Genomic DNA, 17,718 nt, shown 5'->3' on the forward strand with positions numbered 1-17,718 from the left:
CCTAGATAGCATATTCAAAAGCAGAGACATTACGTTGCCAACAAAGGTCCGTCTAGTCAAGGCTATGGTTTTTCCTGTGGTCATATATGGATGTGAGAGTTGGACTGTGAAGAAAGCTGAGCGCTGAAGAATTGATGCTTTTGAACTGTGGTGTTGGAGAAGACTCTTGAGAGTCCCTTGGACTGCAAGGAGATCCAACCAGTCCATTCTGAAAGAGATCAGCCCTGGGTGTTCTTTGGAAGGAATGATGCTGAAGCTGAAACTCCAGTACTTTGGCCACCTCATGCGAAGAGTTGACTCAGTGGAAAAGACTCTGACGCTGGGAGGGATTGGGGGCAGGAGGAGAAGGGGACGACAGAGGATGAGATGTCTGGATGGCATCACCGACTTGATGGACATGAGTTTGAGTGAACTCCGGGAGTTGGTGATGGACAGGGAGGCCTGGCATGCTGCGACTCATGGGGTGGCAAAGAGTCAGACACGACTAAGAGACTGATCTGATCTGATAGCAATAATTATGTTTTGAACATTTGTTTAAAACACTCTGCAAATTTTGGAAAATTGAAACTAAATTAAGTTCAACGACAGGAATTCATTGAAAATCCAGGCCTTTTCAAATAAGATAAAATATTGGGAATATTAATTTATACACAGGCCCAAATTTACCAACTTTTGTCTTCTTGTGAGAGAAAAACTAAAGATGTTTTGTGCCACCTTGAGATGTCCTTCACCAACCTATGGAATGCTAACATAGAAGACAGTTCATGGCTGCTTAAGGAAAACAGGATGTGTGTTTTCAGAAAAGACGGTATGAGAAATGGAAATGCATATTGTTGAAAGGGGAAAAGGTGCCTTTGCCCTGGAACTGGCTATTTCTGAATGGGGAAAGAATACGGGACAAAATATGGCTACAGAAAGTAGTGAATGCTTGTAAAAGAGGAACACTGATAAAGGAATTTTGTATGTGGTCAAAATTTTCTCAAGTTGGATTAAATGAGATAAACACATTTTATTAAGAATAGGTTGATGTGAGACTGGATTTGGTTTTTCTCTCATAAGGGAACGAGGTTTTGCTGGAATACGCCTTTTGATATCAGATCATGTGAGTTCCTATGCCCTTAAGGGATCAGTATTTATTTTTGAAGAATTTTTTCACCTAAGCTCAACAAGTCATTGTTTGACTCTATGATTCTATCTGGGTGTTTTAAAACTTTTTGAGAGGCTTCCCTGGTGGCTCAGTGGAAAAGCAACAGCCTGCAACGCAGGGGATCCCAGTCCCATCCCCGATCCTGGTTGGGGAGGATCCCACGTGCCATGGAGCAACTAGTCCGCGCGCCACAGTGCTGAGCCTGTGCTCCAGAGCCCAGGAGCCACAACCACTGAGCCACGCTCTCAGAGCCCGTGCTCCGAAATGAGGGGAGGCACCACAATGAGAAGTCCACACACGGCAATGAGAGGAGCCCCTGCCCGCTGCAAGCAGAGAAAGCCTGCCGCAGCAACAAAGACCCAGCACCGCCAAAAATAAAATTAAACACCATTAAAAAAAAAAAAAAAAAACTTTGAGATTTTTGACAGACTCCCCAAATATCAAAATTGAACTAAAGTTCTTTTGACCTAAAGATACTTTGGGGTGCTTCAAAGGGTCCCTGGAGCACCCCAAAGAAAGATCCTAAACTAACTGGGTTCATTTGGTATGTTAAATTACGTGGGAAACATTGTCTAAATTCAATGTTGCCTGCATCAGATAGAATCATTACCCTCTCCCGATTTTCCTGAAGCCATCCAACAGACAGAAGAAAGGGTCTGCGTTCTTCTGCTGTCTAGTCTCTCACCTTACTCCAGGTCCAAACAACCCCCTGTGGGAATACTCCCACCTCCAGGCCCTCCCTGTCTAACACCCATGGCCTTTTCCACTGCATCCAACCTCAATTTCCATCGGAGAGGCCCTGCAAGTCCCCCAGGAGTTCACTCTGCACCTCCAGGACGTCCTTCACTCCTCCACTTGCCAGCACTCACACAGTGACAGGCTAACTACCGGGCTGGCCACTTGCAAGCAGCCCAGATCCTAGGTTTTACAGATGCTCCCCATCAAGGAGTACACTCCAACACAGGGAAAACTGTCACAGGACAGAGCTTCATGGACAACAGATCCCCAAGTGGAGTCCGGCCAACACACTGCACTGCTTCAAATGGCCCCTACAGGCGCCCCTCACTGGAGGGCCTGGGTTGACCAGAGATGTCAGGTTACGAATGAAAGGGAGCAGAGACTCTCAAAATCCCATAAGATGAGAAAGGAATTCAGAAGACACTCCAACTTCCCTCCTACAAAAACCTCCAAAGGACTGTCTCCAGGACTCTGGACTTCAATTCTAGAATCGCTCTTGGTTGCAGGTTACTTAACATGGCAGGATCCTCTTCTAAGCCATAAGAAACACATCTGCAACGCATACTCAGTAGTAGTAGTGTTAGTCGCTCAGTTGTAGCCAACTCTTTGCAACACCATGGACTATAGCCCTCCAGACTCCTCTGTCCATGGGATTCTCCAGGCAGGCATACTGGAGTGGGTTGCCATTCCCTTCTCCAGGGGATCTTCCCAACCCAGGGATTGAACCCGGGCCTTCTGCATTGCAGGCAGACGCTTTAACCTCTAAGCTACCAGGGATCCCCTTTAACCTTCTCCAATTTTCAGAGGTGAAACAAAGGCTCCTCTGCTTCCCCAGAGCCACCAAGTTTCCAGATCCCTATGACCAATCCCAAACTCCACGTTCCTATGTCCCATACACCCTTCATCACCCCTGAAGGGAGACTGACTGCCCCTAGGGTAAACTCACAGTGGACTTCCTATCAACCAGGATCAGAGAAAATATGCTTTTGAAGGGAAGTGACAAGCAGTGAAGGGACAGTCCGAGAACACGCGCCATCCTCTTGAACTGATTTAGTCCAATGCTAAGACTGGGCCGGTAATACTGAAGACAACAGTCAGTTTGTTGCAGGGTTTCAGGCCCTAACTCTGGCCTTTGACTGGGAGGATGTCCAAACAGTCCTACTAGAATACTTGCTCTGGACCTGAGGAAAAGCAGAGCATGTGGGCAGCAGTCCAGTGGCATAGTACCAGCTTGACCAACCCGAACATTTTGTTATGGATGGAGACGCGGTCCAAAGTCAGGAGCCCCACTGGTATTGTGAATCCAGGGATGGGAAAGAAGCCATGAAACACGTGATCCATTGTGTTATTTGAAGGGATGAAAAAAACCTATCAAAAATGCAATTAACTATGAAAGGGTTCAAGGAGTGACCCAAGAAGAAAAAGAAAACCCAGCCTTCTTTCAGGGACCACTTGTGGAGGCTTCTGGAAAACTGATTAACATTGAACTCTCCAACCCCAAGGGCAAATCCCAGCTATGACAACATATGATCAGTCAGTCTGCCCTTGATACTACACAGAAACTCCAGAAGGTACAATTACGCAACAAACCCTGATGACCCAGCTCCTAGAGGTGGCCTTTGGGTATTTAATAATGGAGTTCAAGCTGAGTAGGAGAGAGGGCCCAACATGAGGAAGACAGGCCAGGGCTCAAGCTAAACTGATGGGGGGATTCAGGGGGCTCGCTCTGAGATGTCTATCTGCATCGAGGGGCTCTGGGTAGTTCCTGACATGACAGGTAAGAGGATGGATTTTTAATTGATACCTGAGCCACTTACTTCTTCCTGATTTTTCAAGCGGGGCCTCTTTCCTCCAAAAGCTGCCCAGTGACTGCTGTTGATGGCAAGTCTCTCATCCATTACCTCACTGGGCTTCTCCCGGGCCAATCTGAAGTGTCTGATGTCACCTGCCTTTCTGGTTGTCCCTCAGTGTACTAACAGAGAGGGGACCTTCTGGGTTCTCCTGGGAGCAGTTAACAATTAGGATACCTCGAACAGCCCCATATTTTGACTCTGACTACAGGAGGCCAATGAAAAGAGCAAGGTCCTATTCCCAGCCATATTCTACAAGGAGTGAACCTGCATTTTGGGAACAATGCGTACCCAGGAGGGCCCTCAATGCCCAATCTGAAAGAATCAGCCTTAGGCCAGAAGCCACTGTCCCTAACAAGAGACAATATCCCATGAAACTAGAAACAAAGAAAGGTTTACAACTCCTCATCCATAAATTCTTATATGGCCTGTCGGTGCCATGTCAGTCTCTATGCAATACTCCTATTTTCCAGTAATTAAACCAACTGGGGAAAGTAGAGTGGTACAAGACCTCAGAGCAGGAAATGATGCTCTGGGCCCTATTCACCCACTGTGGCCAATACTTATAAAACATTAGCCCAATTCCTGAGGATGCTAAATGGTTTACTGAGCTCAACCTCAAGATCCCTTTTCTTGCATCCAAGCCTATCCCCCCTCACAACTGTTTGACTTCCACTCAGGCCAAATACGGAGAAGGCAATGGCACCCCACTCCAGTAGTTCTTGCCTGGAGAATCCCGGGGACGGGGGAGCCTGGTGGGCTTCCGCCTATGGGGTCGCACAGAGTCGGACACTACTGAAGCAACTTAGCAGCAGCAGTAGGCCAAACAGCAATAGTACACTTGGACAGTATTGTCTCAGGGGTTTCAGGACAGCCCACACTTGATCTCCCAGGCCCTAAGGACGTAACCATGGGAGACACACGTAAAAGAACGGGCTGTTCTACGGTTCACACGACATATTAATATGCACCTCCCCGTGGGGCTCTCAGATCAAAGCACCACTTAGATCAAAGCCATGATGTCCCTGGGGCTACAGAGCCTCTCAAAAGCATGACAAATCCCCAAGCAATGAATTAAATATCTAGTATATACTATAAACCCCAGGAATAGACAATTATCTCCATATAGAAAACAAGCTATATTTGGACCTAAGTACTGCAAAGATCTGCCTGCAATGCAGCAGACATGAGTTTAATTGATTAGTCAGGAAGATCCCATGGAGAGGGAAATGGTAACCCACTCTGAAATTTTTGCCTGGGAACTCTCCAGGGCAGAGAAGCCTGGCAAGCTGCAGCCTACCAGGTCTCAAAAGAGTTGAACACAACGACTAAACATCTCTGTTACTGAGGAAACCAAAGTTGAAAAAGACACGTGTACCCCAATGTTCACTGCAGCACCATTCACAATAGCTAGAACATGGAAGCAACATAGATGTCCATGGACAGATGAATGGATAAAAGGCTATAGCTGCTGGCTCAACAGTAAAGAATCAGCCTGCAATGCAGGAGACGCAGGTTTGATCCCTTAGTCAGGAAGATCCCCTGGAGGAGGGCATGGCAACCCACTCTAGCATTCTTGCCTAGAGAATCCCATGGACAGAGGAGCCTGGCAGGTTTCAGTCCATAGAGTTGGACATGACTGAAGAGACTAACCAGCAGCCACAGCAGTATACACAATGGAATATTCAGTTCAGTCCCTCAGTCGTGTCCAATTCTTTGCAACCCCATGGATTGCAGCACACCAGGCTTCCCTGTCCTTCACCAACTCCCAGAGCTTGCTCAAACTCATGTCCATTGAGTTGGTAAAGCCATCCAACCATCTCATCCTCTGTTGTCCCCTTCTCCTCCTGCCTTCAAACTTTCCCAGAATCAGGGTCTTTGCTAATGAGTAAGTTCTTCGCATCAGGTGGCCAAAGTACTGGAGTTTCAGCTTCAGCATCAGTCCTTCCAATGAATATTCAGGACTAATTTCCTTTAGGATGGACTGGTTGCATCTCCTTGTAGTCCAAGGGACTCTCACAAGTCTTCTCCAACACTACAGTTTAAAAGCATCAATTCTTCGACACTCAGCTTTCTCTATGGTCCAACTTTCACATCGATACATGACTACTGGAAAAACCATAGCTTTCACTAGATGGACCTTTGTCGGAAAAGTAATATCTCTGCTTTTCAATACACTGTCTAGGTTTGTGATAGCTTTTCTTCCAAGGAACAAGCGTCTTTTAATTTCATGGCTGCAGTCACCATCTGCAGTGATTTTGGAGCCCCAGAAAATAAAGTCTGTCATTGTTTCCCCATCTATTTGCCATATGTGATGGGACTGGATGCCACGATCTAAGTTTTCTGAATGCTGAGTTTTAAGCCAGCTTTTTCACTCTCCTTTCACAATGGAAAGGAGAAATTTGGAAAGTAATATTTCACAATGGAATATTACTCAGCCATAAAAAGGAACACATCTGAGTCAGTTCTAATGAGGTGGCTGAACCTAGAGCCTATTATACAAAGTAAAGTAAGTCAGAAAGAGAAAAACAAATACTGTACACTAACATATATATATGGAATCTAGAAGATGGTACTGATGAAATTATTTGCAGGGCAGCAATGGAGAAACAGATACAGAGCACAGACTTATAGACACGGGGTGAGGGGGAAGGAGAAGGTGAGATATATGGAGAGAGCAACATGGAAACTTAACATCACCATTTGTAAAACAGATAGCCTATGGGAATTTGCTGTATGGCTCAGGAAACTCAAATAGGGGCTCTGTATCAACCTAGAGGGGTGGGATGGGGAGAGAGATGGGAGGGAGGTTCAAAAGTGAGGGGACATATGTATACCTATGTTTGATTGATAATGTTTGGCAGAAACCAACACAATTCTGTAAAGCAATTATCCTTCAATTAAAAATAAATTAAAAAAAAAAAGACACATCTCTACCTTTTTGCACATGATAGGATTTTGTAGAGTTTGGATTCCAAAATTTGGGCCAATGGCTAAGCCTCTGTATCAAGTGACTAATGCTCAGTTATAGAACCATTACTTTAGAATGAGGAATAAGAAAAGGCTTCACATGATTATACAACCAGACCCTCACCAGAGCCCCTGCTCCCGGTCACTCCAATCTGAAAGCGCCATTCATCCTGTATGTGGCTGAAAAGCACGGTACTGCTCTGGGGTTCTTATACAGAAGCTGGAGAAGATTCTGAGCCTATTGGGCATTTTTCCAAACAGCTAGATCTCATGGCCCAAGGTTGGCCTGGCTGTCTCCAGGCAGTAGCCGCCATCGATTAGTGGAAGAAGCTAACAAGATTACTTTTGGACAGCAGCAGCAGTCCAGTCCCGTCATCAAGTACAAGGGATTCAGGAGAGTACAGGTCACTACTGGCTAACTGAAGGCCGTCTTACTAATACCACACTGTGATCCTTAAATCATGAGAACTAACCTACAAAACTTTCCATACCCTCAACTTGGCTATGCTTAAGCCTGATGAGAGCCCACAGCTAGCAGACTCTTGCCTCAGAACCCTTGACCAGGTTTATTCCTGTAGGCCTAATCTAAGAGACCAAGCTACAGGAAACCAAGGACGAATGGTTTCCTGCCAGCAGCAGCTTTATTAAGGACGGAGTCAGGAGGGCAGGGGACACTACCGTGAGTGCTGAGTGTCCAAGAAGCAAAACCTTTCCTGGCCTACACTCCAGCCCAGAAGACTGAACCGACAGCTCTCACCTGAGCCTTAACCCTAGAGAAAGGATAAATTATAAATATATACACAGGCTCATGCTTTACATGCTAGTGGAGCTATCAGGAAAAAAAAAAGAAAGAACTTTCAAATACAAGAAATTCCTCTATAAAGTATGAGGCTGAGACTTTGCATTTGATAGAAGCAGCTCAAAAACCAAAATACGTAGCAGTCATTCACTGCCACAAGCATCAAAGGGAATTTCTCAAATTATCCAAGGAAGCAACTGGGCAGATTGGGATGCAAAGAAAGCAGCTCTGATGCCCGTAACAGAAATGGCATTGTTCCCAGCCCTTGCCCCTTCTACCACTACTCAAGATACTCAATTTCCAAAGAGACCTGGCAACAAAACCAAGGGGGGACAAAGGGTACAGTTGAGCGCAATTGTGCGATAGTTTGAACAGTCTTTGGCATTTCCTTCTGGACTGGAATGAAAACTGACCCTTTCCAGTACTGTGGCCTAAATTTGCTGGCATATTGAGTGCAGCACTTTTATAGCATCATCTTTTAGGATTTGAAATAGCTCAGCTGGAATTCCATCACCTCCACTAGCTTTGTTCATAGTGATGCTTCCTAAGGTCCATTTGAATTCACACTCCAGGATGTATGTCTCTAGATGAGTGATCACACCATTGTGGTTTCATTAAGACCTTTTCTGTACAGTTCCTCTGTGTATTCTTGCCACCTATTCTCAGTATCTTCTGCTTCTGTTAGGTCCATGCCATTTCTGTCCTTTATCGTGCCCATCTTTGCATGAAATATTCCCTTGGTATCTCCAATTTACTTGAAGAGATCTTTAGTCTTACCCATTCTATTGTTTTCCTCTATTTCTTTGCATTGTTCACTTAAGAAGGCTTTCTTATATTTCCCTGCTATTTTTTGGAACTCTCCATTCAGATGGGTATATCTTTCCTTTTATCCTTTGCCTTTCACTTCTCTTTTCTCAGCTATTTGTGAAGACTTCTCAGACAACCATTTTGCCTTGCTGTGTTTCTTTTTCTTGGGGACGGTTTTGGTCATGGCCTCCTGTACAGTGTTATGAACTTTCACCCATAGATCTTCAGGCATTCTTTCTATCAGATCTAATCCCTTGAATCTATTTGTCACTTCCACTGTATAATCATAAGGGATTTGACTTAGGTCATACCTGAATGGCCTAGTGGTTTTCCTTACTTTCTTTAAGTCTGAATTTGGCAATAAGGAGTTCATGATCTGAGCCCAAAGAAGGGCAATGCCAAAGAATGTTCAAACTGCAGCACAACAGGGCTCATTTCACCCGCTAGCAAAGTAATGCTCAAAATCCTTCAAGCTAGGCTTCAACAATACATGAACCGAGAACTTCCAGGTGTACAAGCTGGATTTAGAAAAGGCAGAGGAGCCAGAGATCAAATTGCCAATATTCGCTGGATCAAAGAAAAAACAAGGGAATTCCAGAAAAACATCTACTTCCGCTTCATAGACTATGACAATGCTTTTGAATGTGTGGATCACAACTGTGGAAAAATATTAAAGAGATGGGAATACCAGACCACCTTACCTGTTTCCTGAGAAACCTGTATACAGATCAAGAAGCAACAGTTAGAACCGGACATGGAATAATGAACTGGTTCAAAGCTGGGAAAGGAGTACATCAAGGCTGTATATTATCACCCTACTTATTTAACTTATATGCAGAGTACGTCATGCAAAGTGACAGGCTGGATGAAGCACAAGCTGGAATCAAGACTGCTGGGAGAAATATCAATAATTTCAGATATGCAGATGACACCACCCTAATGGCAAAAAGCAAAGAGGAACTAAAGAGCCACTGATAAAGGTGAAAGAGAGTGAAAAAGCTGGCTTAAAACTCAGCATTCAAAAACTAAGATAATGGCATCTGGTCCCATCACTTCATGGCAAATAGATGGGTAAACAATGGAAACAGGGACAGACTATTTTCTTAGGCTCCAAAATCACTGCAGATGGTGACTGCAGCCATGAAATTAAAAGACACCTGCTCCTTGGAAGAAAAGCTATGACCAACCTAGAAAGCATATTAAAAAGCAGAGATATCACTTTGCAGACAAATGTCTCCAAAGTTATGGTTTTTCCAGAACTCATGTATGGATGTGAGAGCTTGACCATAAAGAAGGCTGAGCCCTGAAGAACTGATGCTTTTGAACTGTGGTGTCTTGAGAGTCCCGTGGACTGCAAGGAGATCAAACCATTCAATTCTAAAGGAAATCAACCCTAAATATTCATTGGAAGGAAGCTAAAGAAGCTCCAGTACTTTGGCCACCTGATGCTAAGAGCAGACTCATTGGAAAAGACCCTGATGATGGGAAAGATTGAAGGAAGGAGGAGAAAGACCCTGATGATGGGAAAGATTGAAGGAAGGAGGAGAAGGGGACGACAGAGGATGAGATGGTTGGATGGCATCACTGACTCAATGGACTTGAGTTTGAGCAAGCTCTGGGAGATGGTGAAGGACAGGGAAGCCTGGCATGCTGCAGTCTACAGGGTCACAAAGAGTTGGACACGACTGAGCAACTGAACAACATCACTTCATGCTGGTCAGAGTGGCCACCATCAAAAAATCTACAAAGAATACATGCTGGAGAGGATGTGGAGAAAATGAAACAATCCTACACTGCTGATGGGACTGTAAATTGATACAGGGACTCTGGAGAATGGTATGTAGATTTCCTTAAAAACAAAGAAAAATCTACCATATGACCCAGTAATCCTACTTCTGGGCATATATACTGAGAAAACCATAATTCAGAAGGCCACATGTACACCAATGTTCACTGCAGCACTATTTACAATGGACAGGACAAGAAAGCAACCTAGATGTCCACTGACAGATGAGTGGATAAAGAAGGTGTGGTATATATACACAACACAGTATTATTCAACCATCAAAAGCAACGAATTTGAGTCAGTTACAAGCGAGGTGGATGAACCTAGACCCTGTGAAGGAAGTCAGAAAAACAAACAGGTATTACAGCAGAAACTAACACTACATTGTAAAGCAATTACAATCCAATTAAAAATAAATTTAAAAAAAATAAAGAAACATACAGGAATGATCATCACAGTGTTGTTCCACAAAACCAAAAAACAATTATTTTCAAGATTAGTTTGCATGACTAATGTGTGGCATCATCATACAATGTAGCAACTCACACCAATGGAAATGAACAAACCACCACTATCTATAGCTGTTTAGGGGCTTCCCTGGTAGGTAGTTGTCAAAGAATCCACCTGCAACGCAAGAGACCCTGGTTCGATTCTTGGGTCGGGAAGATCCGCTGGAGAAGGGTTAGGCTACCCACTCCAGTATTCATAGGCTTCCCTTGTAGTTCAGCTGGTAAAGAATCCGCCTGCGATGTGGGAGACCTGGGTTCAATCCCTGGGTTGGGAAGATCCCCTGGACAAGAGGCTACCCACTCCAGTGTTCTGGCCTGGAGAATTCCATGGACCGTGTAGTCCATGGGGTCCCAAAAAGTGGGACAGGACTGAGCAACTTTCGCTTTTACTTTTCAGAGCTGTTTAGATGATTTCACAAAAGGAAATAAGTGAGCAAAAGAGCCAGACAAGAGAATATATAATGTATGAGAGCATTTATATAAAGTTCAAAAACAGGCAAAACTGAAACAAAATGTTAGAAAGATGATAGGGGTCACTTTACATCCAGAAAGAGGGAAGAGTGCTTCCATCCTGGTGGCAACATTCTTCTTCTGCATCTGGGAGGTGACACCTAGGTGAGTGTTTTCTAGTAACTTCCTGGGCAGAATGCTAAGAGAAGTCAGTCAGACGAGAAAGACAGATACTGTGTGATATCACTTATGTGTGAAACGCAAAAATACAACAAACTAGTGAATATAACGAAAAGCAGCAGACTCCCAGATACAGAGAAAAAACCAGTGGTCACCAGTGGGGAGGGGAGAGAAGGGCAGTACAGGAGAGGATGAGAGGTGCAGACCACTGGGTGTGACTGGGCTCAGATGTCCTGTACAACACTGAGAATACAGCCAAGATTTTATAGTAACTGTAAATGGAAAGCAAGCCTTAAAACTGTGTAAAAATTTTTTTTAATTAAAAATAAATTTTGAAAAAAAAGAAAATGAGGCCTATCCAAACCATGGATTATTGACCTGTAAGAATTTTTAGGAATAAAATACTGATATTTACTACCATGTAGATGAACCTTAAAACTACTACCCTAAATAAAAGAAGCCAGTCACAAATGACCACATACCTCGTGTAAGAAGCTATTTAAATGTTCAGAACAGACAGATTCACGGAGACAAGAAACAGGTTCATGGTTGCCAAAGGGCTCCAGAGAAATTACTAGTGGACGTGGAGTTTCTTTCTGGGATGATTAAAACGTCTTGAAATAGAAAACAGTGATGGCTATACCATCTTGTGACTAAACTAAAATTGAACTGAACCGTACACTTTAAAACGGTGAATTGTACGGCATGTGAATTACATCTCAATTTTTAAAATTATGATTTCTTTTAGATTCAGACCTTTTACATTTAGATTTCTTTTAGGTAAGAAATTAAAACATTTTACAGGTCACTATAAAAGATGTTCTGGTAATGATTACTTTTCATCATGCCAGAAGTACAATAATTTCCCTTATTAACAAAAATTAAGACTCAAAATACTAGACACCAAATAAAAAGTATGTGAGAAGGTTTATGTTGTCAAAATTCCCTTGAAACTTACTCCTACAACATATGCTGTATGCTTGCATATAACAACTCAAGAAAAAAATGTAAATTAATATATGAGATTCATAAATTAAACAGGTTTTATTTTACCCCTACTTTGATTCAAGTTTCCCACCTCATTTAGAATAAATTCAATTTCTTTTTGTGTGTGTGTTAGGAGAAGGCAATGGCACCCCACTCCAGTACTCTTGCCTGGAAAATCCCATGGATGGAGGAGCCTGTTAGGCTGCAGTCCATGGGGTCGCTAAGAGTCGGACACGACTGAGCAACTTCACTTTCAGTTTTCACTTTCATGCATTGGAGAAGGAAATGGCAACCCACTCCAGTGTTCTTGCCTGGAGAATCCCAGGGACGGGGGAGCCTGGTGGGCTGCGGTCTATGGGGTCGCACAGAGTCGGACACGACTGAATCGACTTGGCGGCAGCAGCAGCAGCTGTTCTAGATGTGGGCATACCAGCCCTTCTCTATCACCTCTGGCCTCTGGAATGGCCAATGACGGACAGAGCAGGCCCGCCCGGGCAGGTCACACACCGTTCCCTGGCCCGCCAGTGGCGGCGGCTGTCTCCCAGACACTCTGGGCCCATGCGTGAAGCTCTCCTGCAGCGTCCTCCGCCTTCCTGTGTCTAAGAAAAGGAAGAATATCCTTCTGCTCCTCCCTAAACTAAAGCCCATTTCCACGTGACTACTGGAGGTATGAAGTGAGAAATATTAGTCTACATCCCTCGTTACAAAGTCATATAACAGGAGCCCAACATATGTCTGGCTTGCTGACCAGTGCTAGCAGGAGAGCCCCACTTTTTTAGTTTCGGGGTACCCAGAAGTGAGAAAAATTAATTCAAATTATCAAATACTCCCCAGAACACTGTATTCATGTGTGGACCACCTTGCTTTTGTATGTGAAGGCATTTCTACATTTTTATTAGTAATTAGCCTAAATGCTGTTGCTCAAAATACTTTAAAGTTTTCAAAATATAGATTAAAAATACTAACCAAAGGTTTCATAGGATTCTTCATCTTTCTCGTTTTCACCCAGCCTGCTGAGGCTTGAGAGCTGAGAATGATCAGGAAAATCAAATACATCCAGAGGCCTGTGCTTCCGGCCAGCTTTCTGAAAGTGAATGAAGTTCAAAGTCACTGGATTGGCCATAACAAGAACATCACAAAGCCGATCTGCATGGCAAGGACGCTGCTGCTGTCACCGGTGCCTACGGAGCGAGTCTTCGCACTCTTGGGGATCTAAGGCGGGGTTGGGGAACTTTTCTAGAAAGAACCAGGGAGTAAATACAGTTGACCACTGAACAACGCAGGGGCTGGGGTGCCCAGCCTCTACACGGTAGAAAATCCCCGTATGACCCCGGCAGCTGGCTTCCTTATTCGAGGTTCCACCTGTGGGGGTTTCAACCACCTGTGGATAGTGTAGAACCTACTACTGAGAACAGTGCAGGTAGAGTGGATCCTCCCAGCTCAAACCTGTGTTGTTCAAGGGTCCCTTGTACCCAAGACCGTGGACCATGAGGCTCCGCGGCAGCTCAGCCGTCGTGGTGTGGAAGCAGACGGGGCCGTGCAGAAAAAGCACAGTCGTGCTGCAATTCAGCCTTATGGATCCTGAAATCTGAACTTCATGTTTTCACATGCCGTGAGATAGTCTTCTTTGATTTTACTTCAGTCATTTAAAAATGTAAAAACCATCCTTAGCTCATAGGGCCACAGCCGGCCACTCCTAAGCCGCCAGGGGCTTGCTCCCCAGAAATAGCCACTTAGCCCAAAGTTCCCAGATGTTTTTAGGTCCATGAACCAAGGTAAATTGGAAGTGGACAAACAGGAGATGGCAAGAGTGAACATCCACATTTTAGCAATCAGTGAACTAAAAGGGACTGGAATGGGTGAATTTAATTCAGATGACCATCATATCTACTACTGTGGGCAAGACCCCCTTAGAAGAAATGGAATAGCCCTCAGAGTCAACAAGAGAGTCTGAAATGCAGTACTTGGATGCAATCTCAAAAACGACATTTCCAAGGCAGACCATTCAATATGACAGTAATCCAAGTCTATGCCCCAACCACTAATGCTGAAGAAGCTGAAGTTGGATGGTTCTTTGAAGACCTACAAGGCTTTCTAGAACTAAAATCCAAAAAAGATGTCCTTTTCATCATAGGGAACTGGAATGCAAAAGTAGGAAGTCAAGAGATACCTGGAGTAACAGGCAAGTTTGGCCTTGGAGTACAAAACGAAGCAGGGCAAAGGCTAACAGAGTTTTGCCAAGAGGACGCACTGGTCATAGCAAACTCCTTCTTCCAACAACACGGGAGATGACTCTACACATGGACATCACCAGATGGTCAATATCGAAATTAGATTGATTGAACTCCTTATTGTAAAATTCAGACTTAAATTGAAGAAAGTAGGGAAAACCACTAGACTATTTAGGAATGACTAAAATCAAATCCCTTACGATTATATAGTGAAAGTGACAAATAGAGTCACGGGATTACATCTGATAAGAGTGCCTGAAGAACTATGGACGAAAGTTCATAACACTGTACAGGAGTCAATGATCAAGACCACCCCCAAGAAAAAGAAATGCAAAAAGGCAAAATGGTTGTCTGAGGAGGCCTTACAGATAGCTGTGAAAAGAAGAGAAGCTAGAGGCAAAGGAGAAAAGGAAAGATATACTCATCTGAATGCAGAGTTCCAAAGAACAGCAAGGAGAGGTAAGAAAGCCTTCCTCAGCTTTGAGGATACACAGGGGTAAAACTCCTGACTGCAGGAAAGAGACTTACAGGGCAATATACTAATAAGCTCCATGAAGATTGCCCCCTACATCCTCATGAAAGACTACAACACATAGAAAGCTACATTCAGTAGCTCTGGACAATGTGGAGGGAGCCATTAACAGACAAAAAAATTAGTGGAAATTCTGGAGATAGAGTAAGACTCCAAACAAAAACTAGCACTCACAGACCCTCAGTGCAAAACCACCCAAGGGGTGTTTGGGGTTAGAAGGAACATTGAAGGAGAGCTGACGGATCCTCTGGCCTCCCTGAGCAAAAAGGCCCCCAGCCATGTACGGCAGCTGCCTTCCCAAGAAGAGGACAGGAAGCTGGAGAAACCCATCCAAAGAACGGGCGGGCTGCGGTGGGGCTGCAGAGGGACCCCAGGACTTCCCAGGGGAGAAAAGGGCCCCCTCCAAAGCCAGGGGCCTAGGGAAGCAGGGGGAGACACCCCCCCAAGAGAGAGAATCAGGGGCGGGGCACAGAGCAGGGAGAACCCCCAAGGGCTGGGCACCCCCAAGCAGACACTGCCTAAGGCGTTTCATGTGAATCTCTGAGGCCAACTCAACAAGCTGCTGGAAAAGCACATGAAGTGAGCTGAGAGTATTAAAGAAATGCCCCTGCCTTCACACATTTATTTCTAAGGCTCACCCCAGCCTACAGTAAAAATACCATGTGAGTAAAACTACATGGAAGATGATGAGACCATAACTGTGGAAAACTATTAACATGGAGAAATGGCTACGAGTGAAAAAAGCAAAATACAGAACACTGCACAATTTTCAAACGATGCCAATTATCCAAATGAAAATGAAACCTAGGCCCAGAAAAAAGATTTAAAATGTTAATGTTCTCTCACTTGTACTGGAACGAACACAAGGAAAATGAATATACTTTTCCACTACAAGAAAATAGAGCTTACCAAGTCGACGGAATACTGAGTCTCCCACAAAATGTTATTTTGCATTTTCAATTACGAGCATTATATTAAAATATATAATGATAACTTACATCTTTCATGGAATGTGTTCTGCCTGAATGGTTCTTCGAAAATCTCGCACTAGGAAAGAGCAAACACACACACAAGTTAGGAAATACTTTAAAATAACTGGGGAAACACTAGAACTGGCGATGGAGTCCAAGTATTTTCTTTCCAAGTTACTCTCCTTGTTAGTTGCACTAACAATGTGCACGCGATGAAATTCAGGTAATGGCAAACCCTTTGGAAAGCAGAAGCCACATCTCTCACACATAAATAATTTATAGGCCAAATCATACTACCCACATATAAATAACATAGCTCTGCCCTCAGGGCACAGAGAACTAACCCTGCCATCACCCGTGTCCCTGAAGTCACATCAACAGCCAAGGCTGGCATCCTGCAGAAATGTGCTAGAGGTGCCTCTTCCTTAAGCACCGGACCCCGATGCATCCCGTGCCTGGCTCTCTCACACAGGTGTTCTCATTTAGCTCCTTAACGGTCCTCCAGGTAGAAGTGAATCCCTCCATCCAGAAGCATGTTTGCCCAAAGCCGCAGGTGGCTGGGAAGGAGGGAAGCCTATGATAAAATCTGCTGTCAGTCCACACCCAGAGCTGCCCTCTTCCCTCCCCTTCAGGATCCCTCCAGAGGGCATCAGGATGAAAGGATAAAGTTGCATCTTTAATCAGCTTAAGTAAACCAGATGTCACAACAGAGACCCAAAGAATAAGTGAAAATAAGCGACACGGGAAATACCTCTGCTGGTGACTGTGGGCTGAGTACCCTATGGGCTCCAGCGTGGTGCCAGGGAACAGGACATCCTGCACCACCCTGCACAGACCCTCCACTTTCAAATGAACCTTGCACACACCCATTAGCAAAGAGCAAAGTCCATTTAGTGTCTGAACGAGTTTTGAGAAGAGTCTGAGAACCTTCTGTACAGCCTTTACCCCACTTCACCCACTGTTCATTTTGTCTCACCGGCTTCCTGTGTGTCTGTGTACGGTAACCTGGGGACACACGTGTGTCTTTTCTAAGAGGGCATTATCCTGTGTAGTCACAGCACAATTTCCAAAGCAAGAAATTTAACACTGACATCATTGTCTAATTTACAGTCCATATCCAAATGTTATCAATTGCCCTGTCATGTCCTTTAAGGTTTTCCCCAGCTTTTTTTAAAATTTGTTTTGCTGTTGTTTCCTTTAAAAATTTTCTTCTTGTTCTAGCATTTTTTTTTTAAAGGAAATACAAGGGGACATAAAATTAAGATTTCTTAAAACTTGTGTTTTATCATACGTGCACACTTGTGTATCCATTGTGATGTAAACTATTAATACTGTGAATTACAGTAAAAAGAAAAAGTTGGAAAACTGAGGAGTGGGTCACAAACATCAGGAATCAGAATCACCTGGAAAGCTGTTAAGACTGCTTGGCTCCACCTCCAGAGTGGCTGATTCAATAAACCTGGGATGGCCCCTGATGGACCCTGCATTGTTAACAAGCTCCCGGGGCTGCTAATGCTGCTCAAGACACCACAATTTGAAAAAAACAATCCTTTATTTGATTCTCAGACCCAAAAAAGAAGATGGAGCAGGTATTCGTTTTACAGCCTTTATGATTCTGGGGTTCAGAAAAGTTAACTGACATCAGTGGTCACACAGCCAAGTAACAGGACTAGAAGGCACATCATATAAGGTCTTAACCCACTCTTTCCTGCCTTGTCTTTGCTCAACAATGTGGTCAAGTTTCCTCCTCACCTTAGGCTA

The 17,718-nt window shown here is 44.2% G+C and overlaps 1 protein-coding gene and 1 non-coding gene across 3 annotated transcripts in view; both read right to left on the reverse strand.

Moving 5' to 3' along the window:
- The window catches only part of CENPU (centromere protein U), a 45,638-nt gene that overhangs the window by 26,516 nt on the left and 1,404 nt on the right, over positions 1-17,718 (reverse strand). The window contains exons 2-4 of one of the 2 annotated variants that reach the window (XM_010835757.1): positions 16,302-16,531; positions 15,985-16,033; positions 13,190-13,307 (exon numbers count right to left, since the gene is read on the reverse strand). In XM_010835757.1, coding sequence (XP_010834059.1) covers positions 13,190-13,307; positions 15,985-16,033; positions 16,302-16,405 — 271 coding nt within the window. In that variant the 5' untranslated portion in view covers positions 16,406-16,531. The remainder of the gene's footprint in view (positions 1-13,189; positions 13,308-15,984; positions 16,034-16,301; positions 16,532-17,718) is intronic. The other variant, XM_010835758.1, reaches the window with a different exon arrangement.
- On the reverse strand, positions 2,591-2,662 carry TRNAC-GCA. The gene has a single exon. It is a non-coding gene; the product is annotated as a tRNA-Cys (tRNA).

This window comes from Bison bison, unplaced genomic scaffold (assembly GCF_000754665.1).
Source record: "Bison bison bison isolate TAMUID 2011002044 unplaced genomic scaffold, Bison_UMD1.0 scf7180017864050, whole genome shotgun sequence".
Lineage (NCBI taxonomy): Eukaryota > Metazoa > Chordata > Mammalia > Artiodactyla > Bovidae > Bison > Bison bison.